This window comes from Abramis brama, assembly GCF_963993115.1.
Source record: "Abramis brama genome assembly, chromosome: 16".
NCBI lineage: Eukaryota > Metazoa > Chordata > Actinopteri > Cypriniformes > Leuciscidae > Abramis > Abramis brama.
This window is the reverse complement of record NC_139978.1, coordinates 1,738,373-1,757,916: the sequence shown is the minus strand read 5'-3', so window position 1 is coordinate 1,757,916 and position 19,544 is coordinate 1,738,373. Positions and strand designations below refer to the sequence as shown.

The 19,544-nt window shown below is 40.3% G+C and overlaps 1 protein-coding gene across 2 annotated transcripts; it reads right to left on the bottom strand.

Moving 5' to 3' along the window:
- Positions 1–1,399: 1,399 nt before the first annotated feature.
- On the bottom strand, positions 1,400–13,586 carry LOC311066067 (zinc-binding protein A33-like). 2 transcript variants are annotated; one of them, XM_084087040.1, is made up of 8 exons: positions 12,955–13,586; positions 5,974–6,069; positions 5,531–5,761; positions 5,431–5,453; positions 5,231–5,349; positions 2,951–4,057; positions 2,499–2,769; positions 1,402–2,356 (listed from the first exon to the last, which is right to left on the bottom strand). In XM_084087040.1, exons 1-6 carry the CDS (start codon positions 13,348–13,350, stop codon positions 3,555–3,557), a joined length of 1,368 nt encoding a protein of 455 aa, XP_083943166.1. In that variant the 5' UTR covers positions 13,351–13,586; the 3' UTR covers positions 1,402–2,356; positions 2,499–2,769; positions 2,951–3,554. The 2 variants fall into 2 exon arrangements, with proteins under 2 accessions (XP_083943167.1, XP_083943166.1); XM_084087041.1 differs by having other exon boundaries at positions 1,400–2,356; positions 2,499–4,057; positions 12,955–13,571.
- Between the last annotated feature and the right edge of the window lie 5,958 nt (positions 13,587–19,544).

The window sequence follows — 19,544 nt, the reverse complement described above, 5'->3', positions numbered from 1 at the left end:
ATTAATTTTATCTTCCTCAAACTCACACAATTGTTTCATTTTCAAAAGATGTCTACAAAATAATCAGTTCACACAGAAACCATGGTCTCCTTAGTATTCACTAGGTTTATAGAGCAGCAAAGGAAACCATTCCACAATGTGCATGTTTTGAAAACATATATAACAAGTATATATTTAGAATAACCTAAATAACTGCATCAAGCAGAGGGGCGTGTTTTACTAATAATTTGTTTATTTTTGCACAAGGCACTACATCATTTTAATTATTTTGGTGTTATCAGAATACATAACACTTTAAAATCAACACAAATATTCACTCTAAACTATTTTGTTACAGATAGCAAAATCTGCTAATTTATTAATTACTCATAAATAAAAAGTTAATTTATAAATATTGCTATTTTTAATGTTTAATGTTAACTTATTTCTACTCAGTTTTATTTATTAATGTACCAGATGCAGTTACTCAGATTTACTACATTTTTTAGAGTGTATCCTCCATCTGTTTGCATCTGTAGATTTCTTCTAAATTCACCAATTTAGATTTCTAAATTTCAGGGGAAAAGACTCTTGATGTAGCCTAAGTCATTAACTGGGGACGTTCTGTATGCAAATTAGGCGTCAACTAGTTAAAATGTGCACATTTGCATCTAATTGACAGGGCAAAATAGGATAAACAAAATAACCTATCTGGTGGTGATATGCTTATTTTATTACTAACTTATTTTATTACATGGCTTGGTTGAATTCCAATGTAGAATGCGGTCTGTTATTTCTTGATATCAGACCGCTGTGCGGAGTATAACAGACCGTTGCCATGAAAAACAGAGAGTTGCTATGGACTCACAGGATTCTAACCGTAGAGACGGAGCGTACTATTTTCTTTAGCGGAAGCAATACAATCGGGTTTAAATCAATAAACTCCCTTTTAATTTAATATTTTGTGTCAAATTAATTATTTATTTGGTAGGTAGCCGTGTAATAAGCGGGATAATGTATAGCGATTATCCCTTACACATTAGCTAGTCGCTCATGAGGCATGCATGCTAGCAAAACACAGGTTAACTATATTTGTATTTGGCTAATCAGCAGTAAATTCGAGCCTCGACCAGTGCCTCGAATTTCGGGTAGTTCGGGTAGTCGTTAGTTTAATCTTTTTTCATCGCCAGCGCCACAAACCTCAGCACAAGCCAAGAAAAACACTGCTGGGAGGGGCTGCTGCTGCCTGCATGTGTGTGTGATGTGTGCCGATGTGTGTCCGCGCCTGCGCCGCTGCGCAGGGGGGGAGAGAGAAAGGGAGCGCTTCAGAACTCCTGACCTGATATTTAGATATACTATTCTTCAATAAATATATTTGTTTGACAGGGAAGCTGTGCGCAAACAGGAATATATATTATTTTTCAAAAAAAAAAAAAAAAAAAAGCGCCCCAGAAAAAAGGGTACTTTCTCTCCAGGAATAAAAAAGGGCAGGTGCTCAAGCCCCCTTTGATGTCTATGTGTGCACGTGCCTGCTAATGAATGGAAAACACTTCTTCTCCATTCATCATAATGACTTTTTTTTTGTTCAGTGTTACACTTACAGACAGTACATACATAAGTGTGTTGTAAAATATTTTAGAATATTGTTTTTATTCTCAGAACACACTAATACACGGTAACAAATATTATTATTTTTTCCCACAAAAACAGTGTACACAGTGTACATCCCAACACAAAGTTGCACATACAGTGGTCTACATACAAAACAACAGAAGAATTTACTGTATACGGTTACAGTAAAAAAAAAAAACTATGCTGCATCCTCTCTTCTGTTTGGGTCTGGCCACAGCTCCTCATCCACATCTCAAGCACTTTTGTCCCTGGCCAAGCAGCGGGGGGGAATATCGCCTAGCATGGCGATTCCAGCCATTAAAAGCATCAACTGCTATATTTTCACATGCGTCCTCCATAGCTTGGAGAAGGAGTATAGTGGGTGGGCAGTGAACCAGTTACGAACCAGAGCAGTCCGGTGGAAACTTACGCTGTCCCAAATGACAACGTACCTGAGCTGCTCTGGGCCGTCCATCTGATCTGCTGGAATGAGTGTGTTGTGTCAGGTGTGTTGTGTGTGTTGTGTAGGGTGTCCAGGGATGTGATCAGATGGGCAGTGTTGTAGGGGTCAAGGGTCACATGGTGATGGATGACGTTGTGGTGGGTAATTGCTGCACACATTGTGATGTTCCCTCTGCGCTGGCCAGGGACTTCAACAATGGCACGCTGGCCGATGATATTCCTTCCCCTCTTTCATCTTGAATCCAACCTCATCAATGAAGATGAACTGGTGCTCCACTGCAGCCTCCTCTAGATCAAGGACTCTCTGAAACACACATGACAATATCACAAATAGACATGGAGTGGTCACTGATTGTGAAGCACAATCATTATGATTACAATACTGAAATATGTATAATTTATACAGTGTTGAGAGTATGCATCAATTGTGGGATTGTATTACTCACTTGCACATAGTTATATCACAATTCTTTGACTCCTTCTGAATTGCGTTGAAATGGCACCCTGTAGACCTGCTTCATCCCTCGCAAGACACGGTCCAGTGTTGATAAGCTTAGCCTATCAATATTTTGAAATATCTCATTGTTTTCTATTATTTTTCTTTGTATTTGCCGTAATGTTATGCCGTTATTTTCTAGGGCCGTGTTCATGATTTCAGTTTCCCGTTCAGGAGACCAAACACGTTCCCGACCGCCTTGTGTTGGGAATCTCTCAGTTCTGACAAACAAATAGTAAAATACTGTAAATACTGAGTAGGAATACAAAGTAGGAATACATTTCCCAAATACTTGAAACATACTTTATATTTACAGTTCCACAGGCAATACTGTACTACTGTACTCATTGAGGACTGTATTGATATGCAGTTCTGCAATTTTCTAGTGAGTAGATTTCTTACCTATTCTCATTTTGGAAGGTCCGGATGATGGATGCTACAGTGAACCTGCTCAGATTTGGCTGTACTCTTTGCCCAGCCTCCCTCATTGTTAGACCATGGTTGACCAAAGTGGCTCGAATCTCATCAGAGATTACGGTCCTTGGCCTTCCTCATCTCCCCCACCCCCCTTCAAGTGAACAGTGACTAACGTAAGGAATAGTGAATGAGGGTTTAGGGGGCGATTTGGGGTTCAGTTTAGGTCACAGGGGAGAACCAAATACAGAGACACAGCATACATGTTACACATGTTTATGATGCGAAAAGTTTAGAAATTAATAAACACACATTGACTGAAATAATCGGGTAAATGTCAGTTATCCCTAAAAACATGAATGCTAAAACGGTCTCTAATCGGTCTAATTGTGTGAAGTGGAATATAAATGAAAACTTCTTGTTTATTGATCTGAGTGTTGCTGTAGTGCTGGATATCAGTCATGTGATCATCACGGCCCAATCACAGCCACCGTACTGATATTCAGATCAACAGCACTCTTACTCATGTGATATGGATTAAATATTGGAAACATGATGAAAGCAGGAAGATCCAGATCTACAGGAGTGACGTTTACTGACTATTGACCGGTAAGATCCTCAGAGAGGAATAACTATAATTACAGAAGAATGGAAACAGTGTGTAAGTGAAGGTGGTTGTGAATGTGTGTAGATGTGTGTTAGTTACAGGATCAGAGAACGACACCGTTCCTCCGTCATAGTCCAGATTCACTCTCACACGATCAAGCTTTTGATTAACACGAAAACCAGAACCTGAATACAGTCCGTACTGATCATACTCCACACTCCAGACATCAGTGTTGAAGAATCCCAATCCCTTCCTCTGGTTTGATGCTGTAGTTACTCCTAGAGTCCAGTAAAAACTCTGTTTAACCTCCACATCCCAGCAGTGTGTTCCTGAGTTAAAACCCTCTGAACCCAGAACACAGAAATAACCATCAAATCTCTCTGGATTATCAGGAACAGGATGATAGTTCCCTCTGTATCTCACACTGGTCAGATCATCAGAAACGACGAGATCTGGATGAGCCGTGTTTGGATCCAGAATCACAGGAGCTGATGAGACACAATCAACAGATGCTTTTATTCTGATCTTCATATAATGATCAAGAGTGAACCCAACACAGATTATTATGAATTATGACACTCGTCCTGTTGATCAAACACATTTTCCTCTGATCACTGTCAGTGCTGTTATTAGTTTCACACTCGTTTTTATCATCAGCGTTTAACGGCATCAACTACAAACATTAAATATGAGATTCAGACATTTGTGTCCATCAAGAGAAACTGATACTTTGGAAAAGTTAAATAACAATAAATCACTGAGATCTGTTGAGATTTATGATGATGATGAAGAACTGTAAGTGTGTGTCTGATCTTCAGCATCTGATCATCTTCATTTTATTGGCTCTTATAGTCTGTGTTTTGTTTTAAATTAGTTTATTATGACTGTCTGTTGGGTTTGACATTTACTATGTTGACTTGATAAATTATTATTATTATTATTAGTGAAGGCAAAGCATCACTACTTACAAACACAAATCATCTTCAACACTTCCTAGCCACGCCCTAGCAACCATTGTCGAGCACCCTAGCAACCCAAATCCCAAACCCAAAGGGATATCTTGTAATCTGAATGTCATAGAGGAGTTGCGGTTGCTTTATATCATTCATACTTACAAGCAGCCTTTGAAGTAACATCATTGGCAGCTGCCAAGCCACTCCCTAGCAACTAGACAGAGTACCCTAGAAACTGTTCAGCAAGACCTATATCTCTGCACCAGAACATCGTAGAGACATGGTGGTTGGCTCCTTTGACTAATAAACAGAACTTGCTACACATGCTAGCAGTGAATAGCTACATGCTAATAGCGATTAGTTAAGTCTTAAAACGTCAAAAGGCTAGCTAAAAAATAGAAACATGCTAATCATGTTAGCACAATGCTAACATAATGTTAAAGAGTGAATAATGTTAATAATGCTAGCATCATGTTAGCATCTTCCAAAAACATACAAGCAATGTGGTGATTGTATTAGCATCATGTTACTAATTCTAACAATCTAACAAACACCAAACTGTTTTATCTATCTATCTATCTATCTATCTATCTATCTATCTATCTATCTATCTATCTATCTATCTATCTATCTATCTCTGTCATGAAGAACCTCTAACTCTCCACCCATCCATCATGTCCAGCTCAGATCTCCTGCTGTCAGACTCACTGTTTTGGACGAGGTCCTGCATCTTCTTCCAGACTCTGAACGGCAGGTTGCCCAAGTATCGTGGCACATGAATCAAAGCTCCAGAAGCCATCTGTGGATCCGGCTGTGAGCTCTGGACTCTGGAAGAACATTCAGGAGTCAGAACAGCAGTGGCTTTGGATCAGAACCAGAGAGACCAGAGACAGGAGCAGATCAGTCACCTTTCCATTGAGCCTGGAAACTCCTGCAGAACAAACACACCATTTATCATCAAGAACTCAATCAATCATCAATCAATCAACCAATGATCTGAAATCAGACCTTCAGAAAGCAGACGTCATTGGCTTTCATCATCTCCTCCATGTCTTTGATTGTGTGTGAAAGAGCTGAGATGTGTGTGTTCATCTCCTCCAGCTTCTCCTTCATCCTCTGCTTCTTCTGCTCCTCTTCCTCCCTCAGTGCAGTGACTGTAGCTTCTTCTTCATCTCTGAGAAACTGATGAAGCTTCTCAAACTGCTGTTTAATCTGATGCTCTGTGTGCTCAGCTTGAGACTGAAATCAAAGCACATTCACTTCAATCATCTCAATCGACACATCATTAATATCCAAGATAAACTCGGATCCCTGACATAAAACGGATCCAGAAGCAGATTGCTGCTAGTCATTTACAGAAATAATAAACTGTTATCCATTATATCAAATCATAACTGTATATAGTGATCCAACGGCTGTAATGAAAATGACTCTCGTTTCTGTTTCCTCACCTTGATGTGTTGAACTCTTTTCTCAAACTCTCCTTTCAGTTTTTCATTGTGTTTAAGTTTCTCTTGTAAGGACTTCAGTGCTGTATTGAGCTCCTCCTAGAATTGAACAAAAAGACATTAAAACACCAGATTACATTGAAGAGAAGACAATTCAGTGATATGATCATATAATGCAGTTGTAGGATTATCCTTGAATGGTCCATTTCATTAAATGAACCCAACACCGCATTCCACAGTTCGGAACGATTCCCCATCGAACCATTAGTAAGTCATAAAACACAGTCATGGTGCCGAGATGGCTAAAGGAGATGTCACCCCCCTTTCCCTTTTTGTGCCTGTCTGATCTCATATCAGCGATGCCAGGACAGCAGGAAAAGATTTCTCTTTGTTCCCCAAACTTAAGACCAAATGGCCAAGAAACCCTGTGGTGACCCCAATGCATAAATCCACAGCCTTATCAGGAAACGAAGGATGCTTAGGCATTCCTATGGCCCAGAATCACCACAAACCTTAAACCAGGGGACACCTCCTTTCTGCAGCTGTAAATTCCAAAGACTTTTGTCTCCAAAACCAATAGACTGAAATTAACCCACTTTTAATACAAACGACGGTCTCAAAATTGCTTCCAATAAGCTGAATTGATCACCAGTATTTACCTCAGATATATCTTAAGTATCATGTATGTTTTATATAACCTGTGGAGGTCTTTCTGTGTGTTTAACTTTTATTACAGCCTATTCGTAGGGTTTTCTACCTCAGTTATATGAACTAATCACCAGAAGTTGCCTCATACATGTGTATTCTCTGTATTATATATGCTTTATATTACTCAAGCTAATTTTGTGTGTTAAACACTTACCACAGCTAAATCCTTATTTACTTCCACCTCAACTATGGGAAATATATGTATTTTGGTACCTACTTGATGGGTAAATGATTTCTAGACTTTTGATATAAAATAGATGTGTGTAGGATGCACCATATTTAAACTATTAAGTTTGCTCATTAAAGCGTTTAACTAAACTCTCAGGAGTTTGGGCACACACGTTCACGTGTACATTACGCTAATTACATGCAAGAACCGGAGAACGGGGCGTAGGTCCCGCCCAAGACCATATCTGATTGGCTGTCACACTCGGAAGGACGGGTCGGATGGACACGCTTATAACCCAATGACAAGCAGCGATGCTTTGCTTTTTGCCTTGCTTTTGCAGTGACTTTTGCTCTTGCTTATGTCTGTGCTGACCTTTCCATCGTCCAGCGTGTATGCTTACATACTCTTAAAACCACCAAGAGCTCACTCAAAACTCATCAACTCTTCCGTAATATCCTTTGTTGAACTTCGTCAAAGAAAACTCTCTCAGAGTCGCTCCAGCAGCTACTCCAGACTCAGAGGAAACTCCGTTGCATAGCAACCCGCAATCCAGGAAATCCCGCGAACGAAGCGCCACCCGGCAAAGCCAACCAACCACTCACCATCGAGTGCTGTCCCTCAGAACCATAGACTGTAAAAAAAATATGGACGTAGTGTCCGTGACGTCACCCGTAGGTTTCTGAAGAGCATTTTTGAAGCCTAAAGTGGGCGGAGTCGGCCGTCGCCATCTTGGCCTCGCGTCACCTTGCGTCACTCTCGGATAACAAAAAATGGGCAAAGAGGCGGGGCGTGTGTGGAGCTGGAGGAGCCGCTCGACATGATCGAGTTAGCTCAGGCTTGGGAGGTAATGCTATATGCTACTGAAAGTACCCTATGGAAAGTACCAAGTCTGCGACTGCACAGGGCCTCGCGCTAAAGTGACAGTTGATGATGTAAAGCCAATTAAAAGTTCCTGTTTTTGCCCTTCGAAATATTATTAAAAGACATGGCTACAAGTGAGACTGTGTATCGTGATTCTGTACTATTCTGCTAGTTGAAAATGTATTATGCAGTACTCTGAGAGAGTGTGTGTGACAGTGATTTATGTGCATAACAGTTACATGTCAGTCACTCTTTTTTATAGTCTATGGTCCGTCAGCGCGGTAATAATAATACATTTTATTTAAAAGCGCCTTTCTGGACACTCAAGGTCGCTGTACAAAATAAAAAACACAAGAATATACAAATACAAGTAAACAGGACAATGTGTGTTTCACAATAAGTAAGATATTTTGAACAGGTGAGTTTTGAGTATGGATTTGAATTCTGTGAGTGAGTTAATGTTCCTGATGTGAGGCGGAAGAGAGTTCCAGAGTTTGGGTGCAGAGCAGCAGAAGGCTCTGCTCCCCATGGTACTGAGGCGGACAGAGGGAACAGAGAGATGGGTCGAGGAGGAGGATCTGAGAGAGCGGGACGGGGTGACAACATGGAGGAGATCTGACATGTAAGGAGGGGCGAGGTTATGGATGGCCTTGTAGGTGAGCAGGAGAATTTTGAACTCAATTCTGTGTTGAACTGGTAGCCAGTGTAGTTGTTGAAGAATAGGCGAGATGTGGTGGGAAAAGGGAGTTTTGATTATAACACGTGCTGCTGAATTCTGAACCAACTGGAGCTTACGAAGGGTTTTGTGAGAGAGGCCAAAAAGGAGAGAATTACAGTAGTCAATGCGCGATGTAACCAGGCTGTGAACAAGGATGGAAGCAGAGTAAATGGTAAGGGAGGGGCGGAGACGGTTGATATTACGGAGATGGAAATAAGCTGACCGTGTGATGCTATTAATGTGAGATTGAAAAGATAGTGTACTGTCGAGGACGACACCCAGACTCTTGACCTGAGGGGAGGGGGAAACTGAGGTATCATCAATGAGGAGAGAAAAACTGTCAAATTTAGAGAGGGTGTTTTTGGTGCCGATGACAAGAAGTTCTGTTTTATCTGTGTTTAATTTTAAGAAATTTGAACTGAACCAAGATTTTATTTCTTGTAGGCAGGTGGTGAGGGAGGAGGGAGGAAGTGTGGAGTTTGGTTTGCTGGAAAGGTAAAGCTGGGTGTCATCCACGAAACAGTGAAATTGAATGTTAAATTTGCGGAAAATATTGCCAAGGGGAAGGATGTATGTGATGAAGAGGAGGGGGTGAGCCGTGGTGAGCCGGGTGAGCCGTCACCTCAGGAGAACCACTCCTGAGGTGACTGGAGATGGCTGGGAGCGGAAGGATTTGATAGTGATGAGCTGAGTGCGGCCTGATAGGTATGACTGAAACCAATGTAAAGGGGTGTTAACAATGCCGATGGAGGATAACCTATGGAGGAGGATGGAATGAGAAATTGTATCAAAGGCTGCACTCAGATCAAGGAGAACCAGGATGGATAATAAACCAGAATCAGCTGCAATGAGAAGATTGTTAGTTATTTTAAGGAGGGCAGTTTCTGTGCTATGGAGAGGACGGAAACCAGACTGAAAGGGTTCATAGAGGGAGTTGTGGGTGAGGTGAATGTGGAGCTGGGCAGCAACTATTTTTTCTAAAATTTGGGAGATGAAGGGTAGATTAGAAACGGGACGAAAATTATTAAAAATGTTTGAATCTGAACCAGGCTTTTTAAGTATTGGAGTGACTGCAGCAGTTTTGAAAAGGGAAGGAACAATACCGGTGGTAAGAGATGCATGTATGATGATGGAGATAAGGGGGAGCAGAGAGGGGAGGCAAGATTTAACCAGATTAGTGGGAAGGGGGTCTAACAGAGAGGTAGAAGGCTTTGACTTACGGATTGTTTCTGCGATTTCAGAGGGACTGGGAAGTTGGAAGATGGATAATAATTGTGATGGTTGGGGAGGATCATATAAGGAGGTGGGAAGGATATTTGGATCGATGTGACGATGAATGTTATGAATCTTATCATTGAAAAATAACAGGAGGGCATTACAAGTGGCAGTGGAGTACATGTGTGAAGGAAGGGAGTCAGGTGGCTGGTGAATCTTATTGAGTATAGAGTACAGTGACTTAGTGTTGCCTCTATTGGAGTTGATTAGACCAGAGTAGTAATGTGATTTGGTTTGTACGATTGAGTCCTTATAGTGAGACATATGAGCTTTATGCATTTCTTTATGGATAGTAAGACCAGTTTTTCTGTAGAGGCGCTCAAGCAGTCTGGATTTAGTTTTCAGAGTCCGGAGTTGAGGGGTGAACCAGGGAGCAGACTGAATGAAAGAGACAGAACGAGTTTTAACTGGAGCAAGGGAGTTTAGAATGAGAGCTCATTATAGTGAACAACCAGGTCATCAGGTAGAGAGTTATTGTCCAGTAGGTGAATATTATCAATGCAGGAGGAGAGGGTATCAGGGTTAATGTCCTTAATATTCCTGAAGGAGATAGGCCGGGTTGGTTTGGTTGAGGAGAGCTGAAGTGTGACACTTAAAGAAATGAAGAAGTGATCGGTGATAAGGAGATCATCAACTGCACAGTTAAGAGGGGTAAGTCCAGAGCAGCACAGTAAATCCAGGCAGTGGCCTTTGGAATGAGTTGCACAGTTGATGTATTGATTAAATCCAAAGCTGTCCAGACAGGATGAGAAGTCTTTGGTGAGAAGAAGATTACTATTGTCCAAATGTATGTTAAAGTATGGTATCGCTCGTCAAGTTCGTGGAGAGCTTATTCAGTCCATTTTAAATTCTGATTTTGGCCGCCTCTCAAATGGGTTAAACCATAGATATATTACCTATGAAGTTCAAGTAAATGCGCTAGAAATCCGCGCTCATTCAAGGATGTGCATTTATTGGACGGAGAAAAAGCGCCGACACCTGCAGGATTTCATCTGACGGTAACGTTACATAAGCATATTATAATCAATCTGTTCCGTGAGAGCAGAACGAACGAGCCTTTATAGATGTTTTTAAATCTGAAAACTCCAAAAACCAACGAAATTGTCAGACATCCATTAGTGCATGTTCACAGAGGAAAACAACTGAAATAAGTTACAGCGCTGGTTGTTCTCTCGAACGATACTCGACGACAACGACGGAATCCAAAGCCATGGGCGAAGTAATGGGTGTATTAAATTGTATGAAATAATCCCGAAAAAAGCACAAACACTGCAGAGATGGCAAGTTCAGCAGCTAAAATTTGCTGAGGTGAAGTGAGTAGTGACGCGGCTAACAGCAGACAAACGGCTAGCATTGACATCAGCAGGAATCTACCTGTCACTCAAAAGTGGACACACCCTTAATTATGCAGAACTTTAAATATTAATCAACTAAACAGATGAGTTATAAAAAAATCACAGTTGTTATGAAGGGCAAAATTAGCTGTATAGACCAAAGCCACAGAGAGAACCAGGCTGTAAACATGTTTTTTTCTGCTGTAAAGTTGGTAATTTTAACATGGGGGAGATACAGATTTGACTCACTTGTGCAGCCAGCCTCAAGCGGCCAGTCAATGAATTGCAGTTTAACTCACTTCCGTGTTGGTTTCAAGAGAGAGACGGGGAGGTTGCCGCTTGCTCAGAACGCATCATCGACCGACTGCCAGCCAATCAGCGCTGAAGAGATTCCCTCCAGCAACTTCGTCACAGAAGGGGACGCACGCGCTCACACAGGAGCATCCAAACGCAAGTACACAATCTCCTAATTCTGGCTGAACTGGTGCAAATCTTATTAAGAAAACAAACTAAGATTAAAGTGCTAGTAGATTGATTCTCTCAGGTTGCGGTCAAGAAATAGTGTCTAACGGTAGACATTTGGGACTCCATTCACCCTCCGTTGATAACATCACTTTTCTCTGTCACTGTTTGAATGAATGTTTGTGTGTTTTCGTTAGTTTAGTTTGTGTGTATTAGAGTAGTTCAATAAAGTCTTGGTTGATTTTACATTCAAGGGTCTTGTGCTGTGTGCTTACAAGATTTTGTTACCTTGCTCATAATCAGTCATCATAATTTTATGATATTATTACCGTAGGCCACGGGATAATATTCTGTCCAGAATTAATAAAATACCCTAATCTCAATTTATCGGTGGACGAATAGTTGATAAAGTGTTAAATATTAATTAAAAATCGAATTTGCATATCGAATTTGTCATCGAATTTGAATATCAATCGAATTTGAATATTAATTCGATTTTTATTCACTGTAATTCAATCCCCTTTGAGTTATATTGATCTTAATTCCCTTATTAATCTTACATAGTGAAAAAGTATTTGCCCCCATCTCATACTAAATTGATTCAGAAATTAAAACCTACCATAAAACAAAGGCAACCTGAGTAAACACAAAGTACAGTTTGTAAATGACAATGTTATTTATTGAAACAAAAAAGTTCTCCAATACCACCTGGGCCGCATTGAAATGTATTTGCCCCCGTAGTTACTAATTCCTCAAATCTATGAAACTGCATTTATAATGTAGTTCAGCTGGACTAAACACAACCAGTCCTGATCACTGCAGCCCTGTTCAATCAGATCAACACTGAATACTGAAGCCTGATTGGTTCACATTTGTACAGAACGGCGCTTCGAACTCTTCAAGAGACAATGTCACTATTAAAAGAGCAAATTTGTGCAACATTTGTTGCAAAATGCCGTGCCACGAGTGTTGCTCCTGCAGGGCTCCCTGCTTCCCTCATCTGGAGCGAGTGCCATGGTTTCATTTGGCGGCTCCGAGGAGGACTTTGATGACACTATGAAGCGGAGGACTGAGCAAACTCTGGCCATGACTCTCCATGTGCTTTATCAGTGGATCTGGAGGACGCATACTGTCATATCCAGATAGCCCCTCATCACAGTTCTTGAGATTCACGTTCGAAGGGGCTTACCAAAATAATACAGTCCTACCATTCGGACTGTCTCTTGCTCTGTGTACTTTTACAAAATGCGTGGATGCGGCCCTCTCCCCCTGAGACAGATGGGAGTTCAGCTCCTGAATTACCTCAATGATTGACTACTTTTAGCCCAATCGAAGGAGGAACTCTGCACACACAGATCTTTGCTCATCAGGACCAAGGTTACGTTAGTAACCGGAACGATCTGTGTTTGTGACTCGTTATGATTCTTTACATGTGAATCAAGAAACATTAGTCTTACCTTATATGGTGAAACCACTTCACCAATGGGTCTGAATGTATGATTGTCATGTTGTTGTGAAGTAAAGCACACTAAACACACAGGCTGTTTGTCCTCCAGACAGAAGAGTTTGAGTTTCTCACTGTGTAAACTGCAGATCTCCTCAGACCCTGATGAACGCCTCTCATTTCTCTCCTTCAGGAACGACTCACACAAGTTTCTTAACGCAAGATTAACTGTAGGAGGATCTCTTGAGGATCTTTTCCTGCAGACAGGACACTCCTGAGATTTCTTTATTCTCCAGAACTGTTGAAGACACTCTTTACAGAAACTGTGACTACAGCATAAAATAACAGGAGCCTTGAAGATTTCATGACACACAGGACAAATATAATCATCTTCAGCTGCTGAAGCCATTTTCACTGTTTGAGCTCCAACAATCTAAACTTACTTTCACTTTCTGAATGACGGTTTAAAAAATGAATCACCATGAGAATCACAAAGATCAGAAGCAAACTTGTTCAGAAACAAACTTCTCAAATTCTTCTGTGAAGTTTTCCCCTTCGTACTCCACTGATCGCTGATTCTTTATTGCTTTTGTCGAGACAAAGTCAGTATGGCAGAAAAGAGAAATAACAAGTCAGCATCTTCCTGGTTAGTGTTGTAAGAGGGTGGAGCTTCTGATCAAGCTGCTATGGCAAGCCGTTTTAACATTTAATAATTTCAACTGACTAGTATCTATTTTCATGCTACTAGTACTTATTTTTTAGATACTAGTATCTATTCCATTAAGTACTAATACTTATTCATTAGCTACTAGTGCCTATTCTTTAGATACTAGTGCTTATACTTTAGGTACTAGTTCTTATTTATTAGATACTAGTACTTATTCCAATAGTGACTAGTGCTAATTTATTAGATACTAGTACTTATTCATTAGATACTAGTTCTTATTTATTAGATACTAGTACTTATTCATTAGTTACGAGTACTTATTATTAGATACTAGTACTTATTCATTAGATACTAGTAACAAATATTTTTTTTTGCCATTGACTTCTATGGGGATCTGTCATTCAGATATCAACTATTCAGTTCTGACTAGTATGTATTACAATTGTGACCAGTACATATATATTAGATACTAGTAGTTATTAATAGATACTAGTACTTATTCATTAGATACTAGTACTTATTCATTAGATACTAGTACCTATTTATTAGATACTAGTATTTATTCCAAATGTTACTAGTAAGATTTTTTATTTTACTAGTAAGATTTTTTATTTAACTCTCCAGTGGCCGTTCTGACTAGTCAAAACATAAGACTAGTAAAATAGCAGTTGTGACTAGTAAAATAAGAATAGTTACTAGTAACAATTACAAAAGATACTAGTGTCTAATAAAAAAATACTAGAATCTATTGAATAAGTACTAGTAACTAATTAATAAGTACTAGTATCTAATTAATAGGTACTAGTATCTAATGAATAAGGACTAGTATCTAATGAATAAGTACTAGTATCTATTTAATAGGTACTAGTATCAAATGAATAAGTACTAGTATGTAAAAAATAAGTACTAGTACCTAATAAATAACTACTAGTACCTAATATATATGTACTAGTCACAAATGGAATACATACTAGTCAGAACTGAATAGTTGATATCTGAATGACAGATCCCCATAGAAGTAAATGGAATTTTTTTTTTATTTGTTACTAGTAACAAAAGAATAGTTACTAGTCACTACTGAAATAAGTACTAGTATCTAATGAATAAGTACTAGTATCTATTGAATAAGTACTAGTAGCTAATTAATAAGTACTAGTATCTAATTAATAGGTACTATTATTTAATAAATAAGAACTAGTATCTAATAAATAAGAACTAGTACCTAAAGTATAAGCACTAGTATCTAAAGAATAGGCACTAGTAGCTAATGAATAAGTATTAGTACTTAATGGAATAGATACTAGTATCTAAAAAAAAAGTACTAGTAGCATGAAAATAGAGACTAGTCAGTTGAAATGATTAAATGTTAAAACGGCTTGCCATAAGCTGCTGTGTTGAAACAGGTCAAAGAACAACATCAGGATTTTTTTAGGTAAAATGAACAAAATCTAAGCATATTCAAAATGAACTTGCATTGAAATGTTAAGATATAATGCTAAATCCTTGATTAAACACAAAAGAACCATAAAAATACTCAAATATTTAAAATAAAAGATCTCCAAACCCTTACATATTTTATTTATTGTATACGTATATATATTATTTATTGCTCTTCTTTATTGGTCACAGAGTTTCTCCAGGGTCTGTCATGCTCCAATATTTCTCAAAATGATTTCTTCTCATGCTGAAGTTTCAGTGATAAACACTCCTCTGTTTATCTGCTGATTGTCAGTGTTTGGAGAAACAAACAGATCAACAGATTAAAAGTCCTGAATAAACTGGAGAAACGGAGATGAGACAAAAGTTTGTCTCTCATGGATCACTCGTCAGCACCTTTATTAACACTTATTCAGTATTTCTTGTTAATTATGAAAAATATACTCACTTTATTAGTGTGGCCACCAGGGGTCTCTTACACACCCTCTAGACCAGTGGTTCTCAACTCCAGTCCTCGGGACCCGCTGCTCTGCACATTTTGTATGTCTCCCTTATTTAACACACCTGAATCAGATCATCAGCTCGTTAAGAGAGACTCCATGAACTGAACTGAGTGTGTCAGATAAGAGAGACATACAAAATGTGCAGAGCAACGGGTCCCGAGGACTGGAGTTGAGAACCACTGCTCTAGACTACTAATTAAATGGATCCAGAGCAAATGGTTATACTATTAAATAGTCAGCCCAAAAAGGCCTACCTGGTTTTACGCAAGCCACCCTAATTAAAGGACGCAGGTAGAAGCTGGTGTATCAAAAATATTAATTTATTTCACAATAGTTCAATAATATAAACAATTAAAAGAAGACAACCATGTAATACCCCATGAAACGTCCCTCAATCAAAACACCAAATGTTTAAGAGCATATACTGAGTTTCCCTCCCGAGACATGTCAGAATTTAAATCACCCCACACGTCACTCTTAATATATAAAGTTGAGGAGAATACCACAGGTAAAATAAACACAGTTAAATCTATTACACATGATACACAGCAATATACCCCCTTCACTAAACACACCTCACTGCAGCGTTTGTCTCTTTGGAAAACTACACGTCGCCCAATAAGTATTTCAATTAAAAGGACCCCACAGAATGTACATCAGATTATCAAAAAAACCCAAAACAACTCAAAACAAAAAGAAAATAGGCTACAATGTAAGACAAAAATCTCCTCTCTCTCCTCATATGCCCACAGGGCATTTGACATAAACACAACTTTATGAGTAGACAGAGTAAATCAATTACATAACTAAAACTAGTAGGAAAAACGTCTCGGTTACGTATGTAACCCTCGTTCCCTGAGTAGGGAATGGAGACGTTACGTCGGATGACGACGAATGGGCTTTCGCTTAGAAAGCCTATCATCTTCGAGTATATAAAATGAGCCAATGGCAATGAAATGCCATGGGTCTGCGGAATTTGCATAGCGTAACTCCGCCCTACCCTGGGGGTATATTAGGAAGTGCGCTAGCAACATGCAGATATGTCTTCACTGAGGAGCCGAGACTGAACTCAGGCGTTCCAGCGGTACAGCAGAAGTGGCAGGGAGACGTAACGTCTCCGTTCCCTACTCAGGGAACGGGGGTTACATACGTAACCGAGACGTTCCCTTTCGTGGTCACTCCGAGTTACGTCGGATGACGACGAATGGGGTTCCCAGTGTAATCACGCCACCTCTCGACTGTCTTCCAGTGCCCTGCGTAAGTCTGAGCTCCCTGTCGTGAGACTGGCACGGACGAAGGACTCCTTCTTAACACAGGAATACCAAGGTACACTGGGAAGCATATCTCAGCGGAAATATGCAATTATGCCCAGCCCGAAGGGGGGGACTTGGAATACACATATGACCACGGGGGCTGCATCTGGAGTATCACTGGGGTGTCCAGCCGCAGGTGGAATATTTCAACCCCAGGGGTGGCAAGGTGGCTTGCCGAGGGAAAGACACATGCTCAGAGAGGCTTACAGTGGAAATACACATGTGGGGGTCGCCCAGAGGGGGAACCATGCACATGGAGGCACCTAGCCAAGCGCGAAAGCTGCCGGTGGCATAACTCTGGTGTTGAAGTCGTCAGTGCTGGAGGAGACTCAGGGCTTATTAGGCTCACCTGAGGAGAATATCGCACGAATCCCGTCCGTGGAGAGGAATGGCGAGCAAGCGAAGACACCTGAGCAGAATCTAGTACCGGCTAGTTGAAGCGAGTACATGAGAAGAAACTGGCTCCACTCGGAGATTGTAGAATCTCGCGAAAGTGTTGGGTGTCGCCCAGCCTGCAGCTCTGCAGATGTCTGTTAGCGAGGCGCCATGCACTAGAGCCCAAGAGGATGCCACACTCTGAGTGGAGTGGGCCGTCACACCAAGGGGGCACGGTCGACCTTGCTGCTGGTAAGCCAAAGCAATGGCGTCCACTATACAGTGAGACAACCTTTGCTTGGAGAGAGCCTTTCCCTTCAGCTTCCCACCATGACAGACAAAGAGCTGGTCTGAGGTCTTGAAACACTGCGTTCTGTCAACGTAAGCACGGAGGGCGCGTACTGGACAGAGCAGTGCCAAGGCTGGGTCTGCCTCCTCCGAGGGCAGCGCTTGCAGGTTCACCACCTGGTCTTGAAAGTGTGTGGTGGGAACCTTGGGCACATATCCAGGCCGGGGTCTCAGGATCACGTGAGAGTTAGCCGGTCCGAATTCCAGGCACGCTTCGTCAACCGAAAATGTCTGCAGGTCCCCTACCCTCTTGATGGAGGCCAATGCAACTAGGAGCGCTGTCTTCATTGACAGGAACTTAAGCTCCACTGATTGCAGAGGCTCAAAGGGAGCACTCTGCAGGGCAGTTAAAACCACTGAGAGGTCCCAAGAGGGTACGAGGGGAGGACGAGGAGGATTCAGTCTCCTCGCTCTGATGAGCGACACCTGCGAGACGCACCAGTCTCGAATCTCTCACGGAGGAGCGGAAGCATAAAGGAGGAGCGACGACAGTGAAGAGCGAGAGAGGAACAGGCCTGTGTTTTATTTGATGTTCTGTGTTGCCAGCAGTCGTCCGTGAGGGGCTGCTGGCTTTTACTTTCATTTTGTATTTGTTTTATTTTTATTATTAAAAGTCTTTAAATGTTCGCCGGTTCCCGCCTCCTTCTTCCCATAACAACATACCCCGTTACAAAAACAATTATCCAAAGACAGAGACCTTTGTGCCATTCCTAAAAACATTGTAGCCTACATACCTTTCATTTCCAAGGTGTTTGATTTTCACTTTACCATGTTCATGTACAGAGACTCATGTGAATGTTGAAGTCAGCAGGACTCAGTGGCATCTGGGCCCTGACAAAAAAAAAAAAAAAAAAAAAGTGAACATACTGATATCAAGAGAAACTATAGGCCTGCACGATTTTGGGAATAAATTTTAGATTTTTCTGGTTAAAATTGCTTTTTAAAATTCACAGAATACACACATACACACACACATAAATGTTTCCAACAATATATAATATAATGAACACCAGGTTTGTTGTGCCTTGTAGGCATTGGCTATGCAATAATAACAATAACCATAGCAGCCTATAAATCTTCCAAAATATTTCAGTAACAACTAAGCTAGAGAAAAATATATTGATTATCATGTTACTTCAAATGTTTCCATTCGTTATGATGATATGAAATGAGATAATAGTAAAAACATGAAGCCGTTTGGTGCTTTTCAAACGCGATCGCGATCCAAAATATGATATATTCAAACGCGATCGCGCTCAAATATAAAACATTATGGTTACTGTATACATATCTACGTTTGAGCAGATATCCACAAACACAGTAACAGTAAACACGGGTCTAAATATTATAATATTCACCATATATCTAGCAACAGTTCAACTGCAATGTGAAATTTATGCAACAATAACAAACTAATATGTAAGAATTTCTTACCTTACATCTTTCTTGTCTTCAAATCGCGTTCTTCTTCTTCTGAGGTAATTCCAATGTAAGCTCACGGCGCGTCTTTCAAACTCGACGAAAAGCAGAGACTTGTGAAGTTTTTTCATGCTTTGTTTTTGAGGTAACGAGCGCGTTCGCGTTCCATGTGGAGATTTGCATGTGAATATCTTTTGCGCGAGTGGGCGTGTTCAAATTAAAAATAATTAGGAAGCGTTTGAGAAGCTGGACATCTTGTTGGTTTTATACAAATTACTTAAACAGAGAATATTTGTTTTCAGTTTGAATCCGATCATTTAAAAGTACACACTTAAATGTTTATAAAGGTATATGGCTCATAAATGTGTGACAAGTGTTCGCTGAGTTTTGTTTCAGTTTATAGACGTGCTCAAGAAAAAAAAGTTCACCGCGACGGAGAGGCAGAACGCACACCCTGTTTATTTTCTTTATTTTACAAAAGCACAATGTTTTGATTTGATTGTAAGTGGACACCTACAAAAGTAAAAATATCACAGATTCT

Coding starts and splice junctions, on each gene's coding strand:
- LOC311066067 (XM_084087040.1), bottom strand. CDS start 13,350: ATGGCTTCAGCAGCTGAAGATGATTATATTTGTCCTGTGTGTCATGAA. Junction 6,070..12,954: donor AAGTGGTTTCACCATATAAG/GTAAGACTAATG, acceptor GTTCAATTCTAG/GAGGAGCTCAATACAGCACT. Junction 5,762..5,973: donor AAAGAGTTCAACACATCAAG/GTGAGGAAACAG, acceptor CTTTGATTTCAG/TCTCAAGCTGAGCACACAGA.